Genomic DNA, 22,072 nt, shown 5'->3' on the forward strand with positions numbered 1-22,072 from the left:
TCCAGTTGAAACAGCTACTAAATCAAATAATTCAGGAGGTGACATAGGCAATCTTTGTGCCCTCCTGCTCCCTCATGGCAAAACTTCATACAGCGAGATGTTTTTCAGGAACATTACTCTTGTTATATGAGAGACAGCTATGCTTCATCATATTCCTTATATGCTAGTCTATCAACATGTGGTGTTCTTTACACAAAATGAAAACAATTCAGAACAACAAAGGCAACCTAATTACAATGAAAAATCTATCTCCAAACCTAAATAAGTGAATTTCTGTTTTCAAACTAATCAGAAACATAAAAGTTTTGAAAATGGCTTAAAAATTTCTTTATGCATGCAACACAATGCTTTTAGCATATCTAAACCAAAACACCTGGAAAAATTTCTTGCTCTAGATGTATGCCATAAGCATACATCATTGTAAATTGGCTCTAAAACACACCTTTATTACTTGCTGTCGTTCTTTTAGAGCTTGCATTCTCTGCTCCTGTTTTTCCAGTACTTGAAGTTCTTGTTGATACCTTCTCAGCTGCTCCTGCTCCTCACGTCTTTTTGTTGCTGCAGTAAACCAGTCTGAACCATCATCATCATCAATTACATTCTCATTCCCCTGAACTTTCCTCATCAGCTCTGCCTGAGAAATTGTGCATGACCATTAGACACCTTCTGAGAAATTACTTTAATCAAAAGGCAGGAATTTATTTTTCAATGAACTGGCTCATGGCTTATATATGTTCTGTAACAAGAATGAATGAAAGAATATGCATGCATCAAGACATTTACTTTAAGACTGTGCAGATATAATAAAACATGATAAAAAGTGAGAAAGATACAGAAGTTAGTAATGACAAAAATGGGAAATCCAATACAAAATGTTTCTATCTATCTATATAATATCTAAAAAATGCTATTAATAGTTGGAAACAAGGCCATGCTATAGGAATAAAAAAAGCATGTGATATAGGAATAAAAAGAGTAATGCATGGTGAAGGGAAAAGAGAAATGCTGTGAAAGAGAAGAAAAAGGCATATGGCAGATGGCTCAAAAAGAATGTACCAGTAGAAGTTCAGCAAAGAGAAGGGAAAAATATATAAAATGTATGAGCAAAATGTATAGAAGCTGAGAGAGGAAAGCAAAGGAAGAGTACATGAAGATTTTGGAAAAAAGTTGAGTGAAAAGTTCTGGGAAAATAAGAAATTACACTGGAAGGAGGGGAAAAAGGAAAGAGGTGGATGTATGAGTGGAAATGTTAACGTGCAAAGTAAGGTTGGGGAGTTGCTGAATCAAAAGGAGTAAGTGACAGGAAGATGGAAAGAGTACTTTGAAGAAATGTGCAAGAAGGGGAGGCAGCAGTTGTTACATGCATGAGTATGGAGGATGGAAGAAGGAGAATACGAGTACAAGGGCCTATAGCAAAAAGTGAGTTAAGAAGGGCAATAATGAGGCTGAAGTTAGGAAAGGCACCTGGAGTGGATGGGATTACAGCTAAAATACTGAAGAATGGAAGAAGAAATGTGATAGAATGGCTGCATCTGATGTGTAATTTAGCATGGAAACAGAAGGTTGTGCCTGAGGATTGAGTGAAAGCTATTATTGTTCCTTTATTCAAAGGAAAAGGTGCTAAGAGTGTGCATAGCAATTATAGGGGAATAAGTCTTTTAAGCATACCTGGAAAAGTAAGCAAGAGTAATGACTGATGTCATCGTGGCTTTTCAAAATTTTTGCTGCCAAATCCATTCCCAGATATCTAAAACACTTCACTTCCTCCAGTTTTTCTCCATTCAAACTTACCTCCTAATTGCCTTGTCCATCAACCCTACTGTACCTAATAACCTTGTGGTTTGGGCATGTGAAAGAATGCAATACTGAAAGCTTATAAGGAGACTGTAAGACAGTGCAATTAAAGGGGTTGGTGTGAGAGGATGACCACCTATGACATGGGCAAATAGAGTGGGAGAATACTGAAGGGAGAAAAATGGTGGAAGAATTGTCAAATGGTGTATGCAAGAGAGGCAAGTAAGAGAGGGATAAGTGGAGACTCTTTTCCTACAGCCAACCCCTTGATGGAAGCTCCCAGAGTGAATGGGTGTCAGATATATAGAAGACAAAATCTCCTATTCATCAATTTTCATTTTTCATACCTGATCACCATTTCCCACATAAGCAAAGTTGCTCCAGGAACAAAGAAATGCTGCATCCACTCACATCTATTCTCTAGCTGTCATGTGTAATGCACTGAAACCGCAACCCCCTATCCACAACCAAATCCCACAGACCTTTCCATGGTTTACCCAAATACTTCTCATGCCCTGATTCAGTTGACTGACAGTAAGTTGACCCCGGTATACCACATCATTCCAATTCATCCTATCCCAGGCATCTTCATCTTCAAGCACCATTTGCTCAAAATCTTTTTCACTCCATCCCTCCATTGCTAATTTGGTCTCCCTACTCTCCTTGTTCCCTCCACTTCTAATACGTATATCCTTCTTGTCAACCTTTCCTCAATGATTCTCTCTATATGTCCAAACCATTTCAGCTCTATCACTCTTTCATTACTTACTTAATCTAACCACCTCACACCACATACTGTCCTCAAACATTCCATTTCCAACATTCCCAACCTTCTCCACACACCCTTATCTATAGCCCAAACCTTGCATCCATATGATCCTGTTGGGACTACTATTCCTCCAAACATACCCATTACTGCCCTCCCAGATAATGTTTTCTCTTTCCACACATTCATCAGTGCTCCCAGAGCCTTTGCCCCCTCACCCACATTATGACACTTCCACCTCCATGGTTCCATTCGCTGCCATGTCCACTCTCAGGTATCTAAAACACCTCACTCTACTAAGTTTTCTCCATTCAAACTCACACCCCAACTAACCTGACCCTCAACCCTGCTAAACCTTATAACTTTGCTTTTATTCACATTTTCTCTCAATTTCCTCCTTTTTTCACACACTTCCGAACAGCCACCAACTTTTGAAGTTTCTCACTCCAATCCACCACCAGCGCTGTTTCATCATTAACTTACTCGCTTCCCAGGATTTCTCATTCCCTACAGACTGCTTACTTGGCTCTCTCTCGAAGACTCTCACATTTTCCTTTCTCACCACCCTATCCATAAACAGATTGAACAACTAGGGTGACATAACACACCCTTGCCACAGACCAACCTTCCCTTGGAAGCATTCATTTTCCTTTGATCCTACTTATACATATGCCTTACATCTTTGATAAGAACTTGTTAATGCTCCCAACAGCTTTCCTTCCACACCATATATTCTTATGACCCTCCATAATGCATCTCTATTGGCCCAATCACATGTTTTCTCCATGTCCATAAATGCCTCATACAAATCCATCTGTTTCTCTACGTATTTCTCACACACATTCCTTAAAGTAAACACCTGATCCACACATCCTCTACCACTTCTGTTACAACATGCTCCGTTTCTCTAAGTATTTCTCACACACATTCCTTAAAGTAAACACCTGATCCACACATCTTCTACCACTTCTGTTACCATATGCTCCTCCCTAACCTGATGCTCTGTGCATGCTTTCACCCTCTTATTCAATACCCTTCCATACAACTTATCAGGTACACTCAACAAACTTATATCTCTGCAGTTTGAACATTCACCTTCATCCCCTTTGCCTCAATACAATAGCACGATACATGCATTCCACCAACTCTCAAAACCTCATCATGATCTAAAATCACAGAAAATCCTTACCAATCTATCAACACAGTTCCCCCCATTCTTAAGATATTCTTGTGCAATCCAATCCATTCCAGCCATCTTGCCACAGTTTCTCACTCTTCACCAAATCACTGTCCATAATTCTCTCACTTCGCATACCACCCCAGCCTAAACTCCCTAAATCTGCTAAACTATCATCAAACACATTCAACAGTCCTCCAAAATATTCACTCCATCTCCTAACTTCAACACTACCTATCATCACTCCCCCTTTTGTCCTGTTCACTGATGTTCCAATTTGTTCTCTTGTTTTATTTTCCCTAAAGTTTACTGATAGTTGCTTACCAGCAACTCTCATTATCCCCCTTTTTCAACCCCTGCACCTTCCTCTTGACCTCCTGCCACTTTCTTATACATCCACCAATCATTTGCACTCCTTCCCTGTAGGCACTGCCTGAATACCTTTCTTTTCTCTTTCACTACGAACTTTACTTCTTCACCCTACCACTCACTACCCTTTCTAACCTCACCACCTCCCAACTTTCACATCCCACATGCATCTCTTGCACATTCCTCACCCATCTCCTCTACTTTCATTTACTTTCACCTTTTGCCATTCTACATACAGTCTCCTCTGGTATTTTTTCAAACATCTCTTTTGCAAGCTCACTTACTTTCACCAATTTCTTCTCACCAAAAACCTCTGCAAATCTTCACCCTCACCTGCTCCTTTCAGCATAAGTACATCCAAAAGTCTCTCTTTTACATACCTATCATTTAATATATAATTCCAATACTCAAAGATGATCACTCCAACTCATATACATATACTTATGTATATCCCTCATTCTAAACCAGGTATTCCCAATCACCAGTCTTTTTATTCTCACAACCCCACAAACTGTTCACCATTTCCATTCATAACACTGAATACCCCATGCCCCCTAATTATACCCTCAACTGACACATTACTCACCTTTGTATCTGTATTACCCATCTTACATTAAAACTGCAGACACGCTCACTCAACTGCTCACAAAACACTTGCTTCTCATGATCTTTCTTCTCATTGCCAGTTGCATAAGCACCAATAATCACCGACCTCTCACTGTCCACTTTCATTTCTACCCACATTAATCTAGACTTTATTTTCTTCCACCGTATCATATACTCCTAAAAATTCTGCCTCAGCAGTAGTGCCACTCCTTCCTTAGCGCTTGTCCTCTCACCAGCTCCAGACTTTACTGCTAAGAAATTTCCAAACAATTCTTCTCCTTTACCCTAAGCTTTGATTCACTCAGAGCCAGAACTTTCATTTTCTTTCCTCAAACATACTATGCATCTCTCTCTTCATTTTGGTTATATCCACACACATTTAAACACCCCGACCTGAGCCTTAGAGGAGGATGAACATTCCCTGCTTGGCTCCTTCTGTTCCCTCTTTTAGAAATAGAAATACCAAAAGGGGGGATTTCCAACCCTCTGCTTCTGCACCCTTTAGTCACTTTCTATGATGCACAAGGAACACAGAGGTAGACTTCTTCCTCCCCTAGCCCCATCGATCAATCCAAAAGTCCATTTATATCATGTTACCTTTTCCTAAATTCAAAGAACGAAGGAGCAAGCAGATTTTTCTGAAAAATTTTTCAAAGTTACTATATCCAATCCCATAACATACTGACAACCTAGCCACATTCTGCTACAGAATTCTTCATGGTGCTTCAGCTTTCACAAAAAAGAGGCACTTTTCAAGGAGTTACTTGATTAGCAAATGAGATTATTTACAGCATTTATAAGCTTTTTCAAGGAGTTACTTGATTACCATAAGAGATTATTCACAGCATTTATAAGCCTAAGAACATCATATGATGGTTAAAAGAAGAGACTGTGGAATACAATATAGCATATGGAGTGGAGGAAGCTGATGGAAGCATTAAAATATTTTTAGTGACAGAAGAACTTTGAGTGAAATCTAAGGTAGTCGTTGATAGTCAGCTACCGACCAGGGAGGTATATTACTGATACTACCCGCCTGGGTATCGGTAGGGTTACTGGTGGCCATGTGGTGAGCCACTACTTCAGTGTTGTCAAACTGCACTTTACTGACCCAGAGTTGTCTTTTCTTTCTGCTTCATCAATACATGGACTGCTGGTGTTATGCCCACAAATATATAATCTCTCCTTATCTCACATTACACTTAAAAACACTTAACTCACGCAACTCATTGTTCGTAATTACATTTTCCTGCAGAGTGCTATGCACTAGCCACACCTTTTGGCAAAACAGTAGGAACAAAAGATAGAAGCAGCAGGTAGGAACATTAGACTGAAGCATTAGGTACAAACATTAGATAGAAGTAAGTAGGAAGATTAGGTGGGGGCATTAGGTAGAAGCAGTTAGTGGGAACATTAAGTAGGAACATCAGGTAGAAGTGGTTGGTAGGAATATTAGGTAAAAGCATCTGATAAATTGAACTAGAGTTGTCCTCTGCTGTGGCTTGTCAAGGGTAAGGCACTAGAGGCTAAGAAGCAGCACTGAAGTTTACTAAGTATGGAGACTTTTGCCATGGCCATCCCCTTAAAGGAATTCCTAAAGGGAATGGACCCAGTGAATGTCGGTCTGTGGCAGGGGTGTGTGATGTCCCCATGGTTCTTATGTTTGTTTATGGATGGGGTGGTTAGGGAGGTAAATGCAAGAGTTTTGGAGAGAGCAGCAAGTATGCAGTCTGTTGGGGATGAGAGGGTCTAGGAAGTGAATCAGTATTTGTTTGCCGATGATACAGCACTGGTGGCTGATTCGAGTGAGAAACTGCAGAAGTTCGTGACTAAGATAGGAAAAGTGTAAGAAAAGAGAAAGTTGAGAGTAAATGTGAATAAGAGCATGGTTTTTAGGTTCAGCAGGGTTGAGGAACAAGTTAGTTGGGATGTGAGTTTCAATGAAGAAAAATCGGAGGAAGTGAATCGTTTTAGATATCTGGGAGTGGACTTAGCAGCAAATGGAACCATGGAAGTGGAAGTGGGTCTTAGGGTGGGGGAGGGGGCAAAGGTTCTGAGAATGATGAAGAATGTGGAGAGAAAGAACTTTAGCTCGGAGGGCAAAAATGGGTATGTTTGAAGGAGTAGTAATTCTAACAATATTATATGGTTGCAAAGCATGGGCTATAGATAGGGTTGTACGGAGGAGGGTGGATGTGTTAGAAATAAAATGTTTGAGGACAATATGTAGTGTGAGGTGGTTTGATCGAGTAAGTGATGAAAGAGTAAGAAAGATGTGTGGTAATAGAAAGATTGTGGTTGAGAGAGCAGAACAGGGTGTGCTGAAATGGTCTGGGTATATAGAGAGAATGAGTGAGGAAAGCTTGACATTTCCAAACCATTCTTCCCCTTTACCTTTGAGCTTCATTTCACTCAGAGCTAGAAAATCCAGGTTTCTTTCCTTAAAATACTACTTATCTCTCCTTTCTTTTCATCATGGTTATATCCACACACATTCAGACACCCCAGTCCTCCTTTAGAATATACATAAAAAAAAAAGATTCATACGCATTTGACATTTTCCGTATCAGCGAGGTAGCGTTAAGAACAGAGGAATGAGCCTTAAAGGGAATATCCACACTTGGCACCCTTCTCTGTGCCTTCTTTTTGTCACCTTCTATGACACGCAGGAATACGTGGGAAGTATTCTTTCTTCCCTATCACCAGGGATATATATAAACAGATACACATATGTACATCCATATACACACATATATACATACACACACACACACACATATATACACTTATACATATGCATGCTTGCTCGTCCTCATCCATTTCCCGGCGCAACCCAACCCCACAAGAAACAGTGAGGTAGCACAAGGAAACATAAGAAGAAAGACCACATCCACTCACATCCATTTTCTAGTTGTCATGTGTGATGAACTGAAACCACAGCTTCCTGTCCACATCCAGGCCCTACAGAACTTGACATGGTTTACCCCAGATGTTTTACATGTCCTGGTTCAGTCCATTGATGGCACATCGACCCTAGTATACCAAGTTGTTCCAATTCACTCTATTCCATGCACAACTTTCATGCTCCTGTACGTTCAGGCCCTAATCGCTAAAAATCTTTTTCATCCCATACTTCCACCTCCAATTTGGTGTACCACTTCTTGTTCACTCCACTTCTGTGACACATATATCCTCTTTGTCAACCTTTCCTTACTCATTCCCTCCAAACCATTTCACCATACCCTCTTCTGCCCTCTCAACCACTGTTTTTTTTTTTTTTTTTATCACCACATAGTTCTCTCTTACCTTCTCATTACTTACTTGGTTAAACCACCTCACACCACACAATGCCATCAAACATTTCATTTCCAACATATCCACCCTCCTCCATACAACCCTGTCTATAGCCAATGCCCACAACCATATAACACTGTTGAAAGTACCATTCCTTCAAACACCCATTTTTGCTCTCTGAGATAACGTTTTCTCTTTCCACATATTCTTCATTGCTCCCAGAACCTTTGTGCCCCTCCCATGAATCACTTCCACTTCCATGATTCCATTCACTGCCAAGTCCACTCCCAAATATCTAAAACACTTCACTTCCTCCAATTTTTCTCCATTCAAACTTACATCCCAACTAACTTGTCCCTCATTCCTGCTGAGCATAATAACCAAGCTTTCATTCACATTTACTCTAAACTTTCTCCTTTCACACACTCTTCCAAACTCAGTCACGAACTTATGCAGATTCTCACCCAAATCAGCCAACAGTGCAGCATCATCAGCAAACCACAATTGACTCGCTTCCCAGGCCCTGTCATACCCAATAGACTGCATACTACCCCTCTCTCCAAAACCCTTGCATTTACTTCCCTAGCCACCCCATTCATAAACAAATTAGACAACTTTGGTGACATTACACATCCTTACCGCAGACCAACCTTCACTGTGAATCAATCACTCTCCTCTCTTCCTACTCGCACACATGCTTTACATCCTTGATAAATACCTCTAGCTGCTTCTAGCAGCTTACCTCCCACACCATATATTCTTAAGACCTTCCACAATGCATCCCTCTCAACCTCATCATATGCCTTCTCCAGATCCATAAATCCCACATACAAATCCATCTGTTTTTCTCAGTATTTCTCATACACATTCTTCAATGCAAGCACCTGATCCGCATATCCTCTACCATATCTGAAACCACAATGCTCCTCCCCAATCTTATTCTCTGCACATGCCTTCATCCTCTCAGTCAATACCCTCCCATATAATTTTCCAGGTATACTCAACAAACTTATGCCTCTGTAGTTTGAACATTCACCTTTATCTCCTTTGCCTTTATACAATGGCACTGCACATGCATTCTGCCAATCCTCAAGCACCTCACCATGACCCATACACACAATAAATATCCTCACCAACCAATCAACAATACCATCCAATCCAGCTGCTTTGCCGGATTTCATTATCTGCAAGGCTTTCACCACCTCTTTTCTTTTCACCAAACCACTATCCCTGACCCCTCTTACTTCGCATACCACCCCAATCCAAACACTGCACATCTACTCATTCATCAGACGTTTAACAATCGACTTGCCCTTTTGCTCACTTCACCAATGTCCCCCATTTGTTCTTTTGTTTTTTGCACATTATTTACCTCCTTCCAAAAGATACTTTTATTCTCCCTAAAGCTTAATGATACTCTCTCACTCCAACTCTTATTTGCCTTCTTTTCAACCCCTATACCTTTCTCCTGACCTCCTGCTGCTTTTTCTTATACATCTCCCAATCATTTCTCTGACAAGTAACTTTACTTCTTCATCCCACCACTCATTACTATTTTCAATCTGCTCACCTCCCACCTTTTGCATGCCACATGCATCTCTTGTACATGCCATCAGTGCTTCCCTAAGTATCTAACCTCCCATTCCTCAACCACTCCCTTCACTTCGCTTATTCTCACCTTTTGCCATTCTACACTCAATGTACTATTGTTAATATATAAGCAATACCTTTATGTAAATTCTAAGAAACAGTATGTTCCTATGCTCCCAGCAACATTAGGTCAGGTCAAGTACTAAACACCATCCAACTGCAGTTTTGATCAAAATTTCCAATAAAATATTTAAGGGTAACAGCTACAATAGCCTAAAACAAAGAAAGGGTTTAAATAACCTTAATTCTAACCTAACTATAACTGATAAGAATCATTTTATAAGGTAATTTTAATAATTCTATACATTTTTCTATTCATACTTTGATTAAAAATCTTTTCCATTTTAGTAGTGAATTTCTAGACCAGATACCATATCCATTAATCTATAGTGACTACCAGCTCTTAATGAAAGGAATGCAATACCTCAGGGCACTGCTAAACAAAATGGCAATATGCGGGTACTGATATGTGCTTGCATTTTTTAAGTTGTACATCTGACTGTTTGGGCAATTAAAGCAAGTCACTGTGTCTGAAAGTCAGATTCCATAAAATCTAGGAATGTTCTTGTCTAAAAATATTTGAAACATATGAGTACAACTCACAATGAAAACACTGAATATCTGGTCAAAGTAATGATATCAGCTAATTTTCATAATATGCCAATGCCGTAACAGCGTTGGATCCTAATTTTCATGTCATGAGGTCTATAAGACCACAAAATATCAAACTGGGATTTCCAGTTTCTATATCAATCATAATCTTAAGGCCCACAGATGAATATTCAAGTTTGTAAATTATTGTCATTATGTCCAACAGATAAAAGAAAATTCTTGAGTAACATACCTTATGATGTTCATTGTGAGCTCTCAGCCAGGTCAAGGCACCACATATCAAACTTAGTGACTTTCCCTAAAACAGACAAATACAATGATCTTTATTCACCAGATTCTTTTTAAACAGTCTCGTATCACATTTTCAGGAATTCTGAACTCAACAACAGGATCTGATTTACAGAAAATATATATTTCTAGTAATAAGCATAAACAGAAATGAAAATTTACTGAAATTATTAAAGATAACCCATAAGCTGAGGTCATGGTACATCATAAAACTGACATGATAGACCATTAGCATTATTACACTCCTATGATTAATTCTTGCTTTACCTTTGTTGTAACACTATTCATAAAGCTGTGACTAACTAGGACAGAAAAAGTCATAACAAAAAGAAAACAGTGTGAATTAGGTCTGTCACCCTCTGTAAGAGCTCTTCACCATATACAGCACAAAACAAAATTTTCAGAGTAAAAGACAACTGCATTAGAAGGGAACTGTAATATAAATGGTATCTCTGCTCCTTGGCTAGATAATAAAAGTAGATATTTCCTTAAGGAACTTGCAATCACAGGTTACATTTCATCAGACTGTGACAGAGGAAATCAAGATATCATTGGTGTCCTATGTTCATCTAAGTGATTTTAATCCTGCAGTGAAAAGTTTAGTAACAAGAACATCCACTTCCCCATTTTTGGAGAAATTGAAGACTAGCTTCACAAGAAAATAACATACAGACTAAAATACAGGCCCCAGCACTGATACCAAAAGATAATGAAAGACCTTATGACCGGTTAGGAGGTATCTGTAATGATCATGATGGGATATTTCAACATACTAGTATCAGAGTGGGGATAATCACTTTTCTGTAGCTCCAGAAATGGACTCTACATAAACTTGCTTTATAGTGACATTACAAGATTTGCTTAGAAACCTGCTTGCACTATGAGTATATTAGAATTTATTCATGGTATAAACAAGGATTTCATCAGTAATGTGGTTGGAGAAAGTTTTGGCATAAGTGAATACCAATACTGCTTTTGATATTGATCAACATAAGTCATGAAAAAATACCAAATTTAAGAAATACACAATTTCAGTTGTCTTTGCACTGCTCAACAGAATGAGCTGAAATAACACCATGCCACCATAAATCAATATAATAAGGTCATAGTTCGAAAAACATCGTTAAAGAATTTTAAGTAGATGTTAATGAATCAATGCATAAAAGATGTTTTCTAAAACTAAGCATAAATAGATTATTAGAAAAAATCAAGTCTCACAAAATACCAGAAAAGAAACTCAAAGGCAACAATAACCAATATGAAGGAATAAATTACTTAAAACTGTGTAAAACAAAATAATACTTCAGCGTCAATATGAGGTATCTATTGCTGAAAACAGCAAAAGAAACCCTCACATATTCCCAGTTAAATGGCCCATTACAGTACTTATGGAAAACATCATCTTAGCTTATGACAATGATGATGAAAAAATCTTGCAAATCCTTTTTTAACCTTTATTTACCTCTGAAAACATGTTTTTGCTGAAGTTGCATTTCTAGCAAGACGATTACATTTTGCAACATTATAGGGTAGAAACATAAAGTGAAAGCTGTAGATAGGAGCATTAGACAAAAGTAGTCATTAGGAACATTAGATAGGAGCCTCTGCAAACAATCTGACAGTGGCCTGTTAAGAGTGAGGCACAAAAGGCTAAGAAGAGACACTGGAGTACTTTATTTGTGGAGACTCTGTTGCTATGACCACCTCTTTGGGGTTTCAACTGGAACAGGAGTCAGAGATATAATAGATAGAAAGCTAAATAAAAGAGGTCCTGGTTAGCTTCACCAGCAAATAACTGACACAAGCTAAAACTGTGAAAGTATCTTTACAGCAGACAGAAAAGATATACAACAATTTACATTTGAAAGATCCTGAAAAGCACAGTTTCAAAAGTTTACATAATAATAGTATTCTAAGGTCATGACAGGCATGAATGCCTCTATAAAATATCATATATGAAATGAAAAGACACAGTAAGCTCAATAAGGGAAAACAGTAAAAACATTTGGAATCCAAAGTTTTTCAATATATTCCCTATAGGCATCAGAAACACTAAAAACTGTGCAGTAAAGATATTCAAATATGGACTGGATAAATATCTCCAAAGTGTACCAAACTAGAAGCAATGTGGTGACTATGTAGGCCTATGGGCTACAGCCCTAACAGACTGACTGAACAGATGAGCAATAAAACAGTTAGTTTTAGACCAAGCAGCAGGAATAGATGATTATTTCTGGCAAGTGCTGTAGGAATGGAATTTTGCCACTGTAATAATCACTATTAACTTCAAACTTACACGATGACTCTTGATATAATCATTCTCCTAGATTTTCCTTTTTATACATTGGCACCAAGTAAAATGAAAGTAAAAATTCTTTGGGCAATTATCTAGATTTTCTGAAACCATTCCATGAAATCCCTCTTCAAAGACCACTGGTAGAAATTAAGGTACATGGTATAAATGGTGTTGTACTCAGGTGGCTAGAAAACTGGTTGACTGATCATAAACAAAATAGTATAATCATTAACTCTCAAACAAGGTAGATGTAACAAGTGAAATTCAGCAGGGATCAGTCTTGGGACTTATTCTGTTCCTGACAAATATACTGCACTCTATTACTGACACAAATAAGGATCTATGCTGTATAATTAAAAAAAATGCTGGTAATAGTCATTCCAATCATACTAATGTCTAGTCACCATCTCTGAAGGTGTTTGGGGAAGCCTATGTAGTTGCCCTTGATATATATCCAAAGCTTTTAACAGGGCGTGGCATCGGGGTCTCACCTCTAAGCTTCACCTCTTTTGCTTACCCAACCTCACTTTGCTCCCTTATATCTAGATAGCTTCCTCTGGCTAGCCCTCCCTCACTTTGCTCCCACATAACCAGGTACCTCTCCAGCCAATCTATTTTCTTGTTTGTTGATGGATCAGCCTCTCCCCCTTTCTCCATCAACAGTAGTGTCCCTCAAACTTCTGTCCTGTCTCATACACTTTTACTTCTTTTCATTAATTATTTCCATTCTTCTACATATAACCAAATGCACTCATAAGCAGACACTCAAAACTGCAATCCTCCATATCCTTCAATTCTCCTTCCTTTCTCACTCGATCTTCATCTCGTCTTGGTAAAATTTCCTCAGTAAACTTAGACTTGGACAGGATGTCTTGAAGGGGAAGACAAAATCTGATCAAGTTTAATTCTTCAGAGACGGAGTTTCTGCCCATCTCTACATTGAAGATTCCTCACAACTCTCCTCTCTCCTTTGAAAGACCTGTAAATCCTCCCCTTGATTCAATGAACATACTTGGTATTACTGTAACATTCTCACTATCTTGGAAACCACACATTAAGGAAACAGATAAGTCTACCTCTTAAGAAATTGGAAGCCCTGTTTAGATGTTGAGATTTCTTTTCTTTTGAAAAGTTTATCCATTTATACAGAGCTTGATCTGTCCTTGTATGGAGTACTGTTCTCACATCTGGGATCTGGGGTGGTTCTAACTAAGCATCCTTACTGGACAAAGTCGTGTCAAAAGCAATCCAACTCTTCAACCCTCCAAGGATTACTTCAAAACTTGACCCACTTGCCCTGTGCCACAATGCTGGTTCACTTTCTCTCTTTTATAAGTATTACTTTGGCTTCTTCTCTAAAGCTGGCTGCTTGAGTGCCCCTAACATTAGCTATAGCATGCAATACTTGGCATCACATGATTACTCTGTGGCCATTGGCAATTCAAGGGTGGGCCATTCTGATAATCATTTCTTTCCCTACACGTCAAAGCTTTGGAAGTCTCTAACCCCTCATGTCTTCTCCAACAGATATGACTTAGCACTTCTATAAAGATAGGTTTTTTGCTTCCTCTAAAAGTTCCCTTCTCTTCTTTTTTCCCTTTCATTAACTTCTTTATATTTCAATGAAGGCCAAGCCTTGAAGTGGACTTTTGTCTGTGACTGGAGCCTCTAATGTAAAAAAAAAAAGAAAAAAAAAAAAAAAAAAAAAAACATCCAATAATTTTCTGTTCTCACAAAACAAAGCATTATGTTTCTCATATCTCCTACCATCTCAACAGTTTCAACAGGACTTGCTAATATACAGTACAGTGTTGCCATTCTCATTCCTCTGAATAACAAAGCTGAAAATTTCTTCAAACATGATTACTGACAAGGAGTAGTCTCTACACTGAGGGAATATTGTAAATATATGACAGCTACTTAAGGGCCAGTTCATGTAATACACAAACCCACAAACCAGGTATGTGAGACTGAAAATAAAATGCAAGATGCAATAAAAAAAGTGTCACTTAAAGAGAAGTAATGCCCAATAATGCCACTATATACTCTGAAACTTACAGTTAAAGCATCATAAGAGTAGCATTCGGTATATTTCACTTTTGATGAAAAACCACATTTTACTTCTAACGCATTACCCAAATAACTGTAGAATCTATTACTAATTCTTATGTAATAGTTGTGCAGTATTTGAAGTGGAAAACAGAGTAAGACCTGGAGAGTGTCTTGGATAATTTCTCTTTTTCATGTTCAACTGCTTTTCCTGCTTTTGTGAGGTAGCATTAGGAACAACAAACAACAGCCTTATTTGCATCTATCATTCTTTGGTTGTTATCTATAAACAATGAAATCAAAGCCTACCATACATAGCCAAGCTCCCTACACCATTCTATGATTTACCTTGACGGTTTCATATGCCCAATTTCAGCTCACTACCCATCCCCAGTATACCATGCCTATCCAATTCACTCTGCCCTATGCACACCTCTCACTCCTTTCAAAGTTCAAGCCCTGATACCCTAAAGCCTCATTCATCCCATCCTTCTAACTCTTCCTTAGTCTCCCCCTTCACCACGTTCCCTCTACTTCTTACATGTGCATCCTCTTAGTCAGGTTTTCTTCACTCATCCTCTCATTATGTTCAAACAATTTCAACAGAAACTGGTCAGCTCTCTTAGAAAAACTGGGCTTACTATCACACCTCACTCTTACACTATTCCTTACCTCAAACAACATACTGTCCTCAGGCATTTCAATTCTTATGCATTAAAGATTCAAGACTAACATCCATACAACAATATTGGGAATAATATATCTTTAAACATACCAGTCATTACCCTAACAGTCACTGATATTTTCCACATGCTCCTTAAAGCACCCAAGGCCTCCTATCCCACCCAATAACTCACTTCCACCCTCACTTATTAAGTTGATAGTTGCAGAGGCTAAGAAAATCAGGGTAATTCACATTATCTTTATTGTTACATGAATTTTTTTCTTTCTTTTAGTCTTATGTTTACATACAGTTACCATGCCCCAAAAGTGCTGTATGTGTTTTTTACATGCATATCTATCCTAGCAAAAACAAACTTTTAGCAAACTTTCTCCACCATGTGGAAAAAAGTATATCATAAAGTATATCATAAAGAATTGAGATAATTCTTTGCTACTAGGGGAAATACAGTGAGGTTTCCATAGGTTCTGCTGATTTTCAGAAAAGTTTCACCAGGTATTAAATTATTCAACACCACGTGTTCCCTGATCTTCATTTCCCTTACTACCATCGATTTATGTATTGTTGAAAAAAATAATGCTTATCACACACCCATACAAACATAACCAATCCATTCTACTTTTAATAAAGTGACAAGCCTCAAATAAAACAGTACCAAGCATTCTTTTAGCCTAAAGTATTTCAATCCTCATAACCTATTCATCACTGATGATGATTTGATAAGAAGCATAAGTTTAAATCAATTTCATATTGCTAAATCAATGCAGTGATAAAAATATTTTGAAAAACTTCTGTATAAGTCAATTTGTTTTTGAATGTAAGAAATGGCACTAATGACTACATGAAACAGAATTTCTTATACATTCTCATACAAGAGACTTTCCCTAACACCTTTAAAATGTTTTTAGTTAAATTACCCATACATTAATGTAATGCATGCACAGCATATGATGCATTATGAGGTACCAAGAGGGTTGTTACTTTACAACAATATGGACTAGCAGTGTACTTACTGTCCCTGTTGGACTTTCAAATATTCCCAGTTGTTCTTTCTCCAGAGTCAAGAACAGATTCCTCATGAAGTCCTTCTGGATATCATATGGAGAAAAGGGGAATGGGAACTCATCAGGAGGCTGGAGCTGATTCATTCTTATCTCATTTCTGTAATGGTATTTGGCTTAATATTGTAACTGTCAGTCATAAATGCTTCTGCAGAAGCTGGATAAGACTATTCATACCAGAGTTAAATGATTTCTAACAATGAAATTCAATCTCCACAAAGAAAAAATACTGTAGAAGGAAAAGATTTTTTTCATGTGGAAAAAATTCAACATCAAGAGGTTAAAAGCAGTACTGTAATGTATCACTTACTGTCAACAATGGGAAAAAAGTTTTACTAATATAGAGAATAATGCACAGGTGGCATTCTCAGTGTGATTGTGTATTACCTAAGGGATAGATTTATTGAGTCAAACCTGGTTATCAAACATAGTTTAACCCTTAAACACCAGCCAACATCAACTGATGTTCTCTCAAGAAACAACAGACAACATCAATTCATATTGTAACTTTTCTCCCCTATGTTTAAATATCCAGCTGATTTATCATACCATTAGTAGCTTATATAGTTTTCTTCTATCACTAGACAGGCACAAGAAATACTCCTGCTATACTCATCGCCCCTACATCCACCATTATAAGTGCATGGTCATCCATCTGTGGGCCATGTGCACACTGTGACCCTACAGAAAATATGTAGACTGCTGCATGACCTAAATGAGATGGAGGAATACTTACAATGTGAACTATTTGGCAAGGATTATGAAAAAGAATAACATAAGAAATAAGAAGAATAAAGCAACCAGGATGATTTAAGTAGAATTACAAAAAGTGGATGGAGGCCTACAATAGAGGTATCTGCAGTGAACTCATGCTTATGGGAAAAGTTATTTAACAACTGCATATGATGAATGACATTAGGAACATATGATAGACAGAATGTTTAAAATATTTCCAAAGAAATATATCATCATCATCCTTCCCACACAAGCCAACCACTCTATGTACTCACATTTATTTGTCTTGTGAAATATCTATGTTCTTCATCACCAACACTACATCTGTACATGATACAAAGTATTAATGAAATATGAGTACAGTTCAATACAAAGAAAAAACAAATCCTTCAATTTCCACTCCACCTCTGCCACTCAATCTCCCTCGCCTCAAACCTAGGATGTTCATGTAAAAGGTAAAACATTTCAAAGCAAATTCATGTTATTTACCACTGATGCTGTGCATGTCTTTAATATCAGAGCACAGTTGGAAAGCAAGCTCTAAAGAAAGAGAACTGTCATCTACAGTTGCAGTCAAGCACATCATTCACTCCCACTTCAAGCACTCACTTATCATCCCACAACTTTCTGTGTATTCTCTTTAAATTTTAAATGCTACTCTAATCATATCATGGAATAACAATATAAAAACCATTATTTTTCCACACACCATGATGGAATTTTTGAATAGCTCCACTGTTCAAGGGTAAATATAGCATTAACAACTGCTTACGTGGCAATCTCAGCAATAAAGAAAAAATCAGATACGTTTACTAACAGCTAATGAAGGGCCACATCTTATTTTCTTATAGTCCATACAACCAACAAAAGTTTCCTGATGGCGTCACATTTATGATTACTGTATATTATATAGCTTTTTTTCCAATCAATGAACATAAATAAAAAACTGTCTGCTTTTTAAAGCTTCTCAGCAAACACCTCAGGATGTATTTTGCTTTTATAATACACTAAATATGTAAGGAATTTCAATTAGCTACGCATCATGGTTAGTAAATGGCCAATGATCAACATATATCAAATGTATATAATTATCAAATATGTCAAGAAATTGATCATTCACCATATACAATATATTCAAGCTTTTATGATTAGCTTTACTGGTTACTATTAAGACCTCCTAGTTCTGTGATATCTTAACTGTGTACTTTTAGCCGACTGCCTACATTAAATAAACTGATTATCATTTTCATCAAATCAATATTTACAAATAAGAGATATAACAAAAGAGCATTAACCCGTCAGACTCAACTATCTATGCCTACGACGCTCTGTTCCCCACAGAAACTACCACCTGGAGGGATGGCAATGGTAGAAAAGTCTACAAGCTACCCTTTTCCATACATGCCCCTAGCTTGCTCCAGCCCTTGGGTTTTCTCCCTCAAATATTCTTTTATCTTCTCTTCCTAAAATGTCAGCTGTTTTTCCCTTCCTCCATATTCCATTTCTTTGTACCTTACTTTACATCTTTTCTTTACCAAATCTATGCATACTCTGCACATTACTAAACCACTTCAGGTATATTCCTTAACCAACTCTGTGATACTACACACTATTTCTTTCTCTCAATCTGACATCCCAAATCATCAACATATCCCTAATATCTCATTTCAGCAGGTTTGGGTTCACAGGTCTAAACTGTCCTCAACCTAACTTTAACATACATGGTCAGATTTCATCCTCTCATAATTCATACCAAGATTCTAATCATCTTCCTTCTTTTGACTTCTTTCTTCTTTATTTTCCCTCTAATTGTGCCATGTTTGTATTTACTCACATCCATACACTAGCCATCATGTGTAATGCACCAAAACAATGGCTCAATTATCAAAACATCAAAATATGGTTTTTGCCATCAAAACATTGCTAGCCACTGGAAAGAGAAAAACACTTTCTTTTGTTGATGAAAGGCTGATATTAGTATAAATAAAGTTTACAATAAAAAACAAATGACTGCCATATTAATCAGAGTGAAATCATAATGAAATGAAGAATAAAAGTAAAGACAAGCAATATAATTACAAAGGTTTACTGAAAAATTGTATATCTCCTAACTATTTTGTACACCACAAATACCCATAACAAAACCTGATATAGAAACACTTCAAAAAGCAGAAGATCCTGTATACAGAAAGATCTTAGGAGCATCAAAATATATGCAAGAGCAGCAATAAGATGGGAAACAGGAGCCTCCACAGCTGAGACAAAGATTAAGTAAGGACTCATTATCTGTAATAGACTACAAAGGAAAATGGAAATGATCTTCTTGAAAGAATAACACATGAAATAAACATGGAGAGAAAAATAAATGAATAAAAAAACAATATACTATCTTTTGGAGGCAAGAATGGAATAAAGAAATCTAAACAGTATGACAAGGCAAAATGTAAAATTGACAGTAAAGGAATGGAATACCAGGAAATGAAGAAGGGAGATGGAAACCAGGACAATTTTGGAAATTTACAAATGCTAGAAAAAAATATGAAAACAAAACAATAATTGTATAGCAATGAATCTGCATCTATAATAATGTTCTGTCATAGTAGAAATACCTTGCTTTTAAATTACAGGAATAGGGATGGGGTAAAGGAAAAGATATAGAGATAATTCAAAATAAAAATAAGTATATACCACACACCAGAGCTTAGCGCAGAACAATGAATAATAAACAAAGACATTTATGAAGGGGCCAATACATAGGCAAAACCTCCCAAACTGTCTTTGATCTGCTTTGACTATAATACTGTACTGAATATTAAAAGTAAATCTTGCCCGATATGTAAATCTACATAAAGTTTTCATAGAATCTGTTGATTCATACCAGCGTTTCACTGAATATTACCTCACACTCTCCCTGATTATCATATTCCTTCTGTCATTACAGTCCTTCTAACTTTTTACAGATACAAATAATGCAGCAAATCAACTTCCCTAGGTCGAAGTCACCTCTATTAAGTGTGCCTTTCATCCTCATAGAGAAAATATTTTGGTGGTGTATCTAAAATAAAACCTTACCCATATTATATATTCAATTAATCATATAATCCCAGGACCCTCTTTTATGGACCTCCAACAGCTTCAAGGCTGCACTATAATCAGTAGCATGAAACTGATATAATCCTTTGGAGTGAGGACCCTCTACGACATTATACTCCTCTTCTTTTATTAGTGACAATAATAAAACCTCACAGAAAATTATTTTTCCATTGCAGTACACCCAAATGCTGACGAATTCTAGTAACACCCTCACTTTCTATATTTACAAATACTGACCATCTAAATAAAGCATGAGAGCTTTAAAAGACACTTTAATATAGTAAATTGACAAAAACATCAGCAATGCCAGGAAAAAGATTACACTATTTGGCTATTAACATGACACGTTATGTCAACATGCTGCTCACCTCAGAAGAACGCAACACATGCTACTCATCACAGCAGAACATAACACATACTACTCACCACAGCAGGACACAATACATGCTACTCACCACAGTAAAACACAACACATGCTACTCACCACAGCAGAGAACAACACATGCTACTCACCACAGCAGAACACAGCACATGCTACTGAACACAGCAGAATACAACACATGCTACTGAACACAGCAGGACATAACACATGGTACTCACCACAGCAGAAAACAACACATGCTACTTACCATAGCAGAAAACAACACATGCTACTCATCACTGTAAAACAAAACATCTTCCACTCACCACAGCAGAACACAACACATGCTACTGACCACACCAGAACACAACACATGCTACTGACCACACCAGAACACAACACATACTACTCACCACATCAGAACACATCACATGTTACTTGCAACAACAGAACCCAATACATGCTACACACTACAGCAAAATACAACACGTGATACCACAGCAGAACACGACACATGCTACTCACCACAGCAAAACACAACACATGCTACTCACCACTGCAAAACACAACACATGCTTCTCACCAAAGCAGAACCCAACACATGCTACTCATCACCGCAGAACCCAGCACATGCCGCTCACTACAGTAAAATACAACACACGCTACTTACCACAGCAGAACACAACATATGCTATTCACCACAGCAAAACACAATGCATACACTCACCACAGGAAAACGCAACAAATGACACTCACTACAGCAGAACACAACACATACTACTCATCACAGCAGAACATTAACACATGCTACCGACTACAGCAGAACACAACACATGCGACTCACCACAGCAGAACACAACAAATGACACTTATTACAACAGAACACAACACATGCTACTAACCAAAGCAGAATATAACACATGTTAATGATCACAGCAGAACATAGTAGATGCTACTCACCACAGCAGAACACAACCCACAACGGCTGACGTCTGTTGACGTTCGACGGTTTTCCCGCCAAATCGAACAGCTGATGTTTATTTTCCTCTAGGTCGGACACCGATTTCATATTACTGCCCATAAAGTTAAACAAAAATTGATATCATATCAGCCAATCCACTCGGTAGTCTATTTCTATATGAAATATGTATCACTGATATAAATTTTTGCTCTGTGAGACAATATGGGCTGACAAAAATGTAAAAAATAATAAATAAACAGAACGAGCACGGCTCTTTT

At 37.6% G+C, this 22,072-nt stretch overlaps 1 protein-coding gene across 5 annotated transcripts in view; it reads right to left on the reverse strand.

Annotated features, from left to right (window-relative positions):
- The window catches only part of LOC139749438 (ATP-dependent DNA helicase DDX11), a 163,226-nt gene extending 141,321 nt beyond the window's left edge, over positions 1-21,905 (reverse strand). For 2 of the 5 annotated variants that reach the window (XM_071663301.1, XM_071663297.1), the window contains exons 1-4: positions 21,794-21,905; positions 16,597-16,744; positions 10,501-10,566; positions 443-634 (exon numbers count right to left, since the gene is read on the reverse strand). In XM_071663301.1, the coding sequence (XP_071519402.1) occupies positions 443-634; positions 10,501-10,566; positions 16,597-16,731 (393 nt within the window). In that variant the 5' untranslated portion in view covers positions 16,732-16,744; positions 21,794-21,905. Of the gene's footprint in view, positions 1-442; positions 635-10,500; positions 10,567-16,596; positions 16,745-20,985; positions 21,000-21,159; positions 21,176-21,735; positions 21,755-21,793 lie in introns of those variants that run through there. The other 3 variants (XM_071663300.1, XM_071663298.1, XM_071663299.1) reach the window with 3 other exon arrangements.
- Between the last annotated feature and the right edge of the window lie 167 nt (positions 21,906-22,072).

Source organism: Panulirus ornatus, chromosome 7, assembly GCF_036320965.1.
Source record: "Panulirus ornatus isolate Po-2019 chromosome 7, ASM3632096v1, whole genome shotgun sequence".
NCBI classification, from domain to species: Eukaryota; Metazoa; Arthropoda; class Malacostraca; order Decapoda; family Palinuridae; genus Panulirus; species Panulirus ornatus.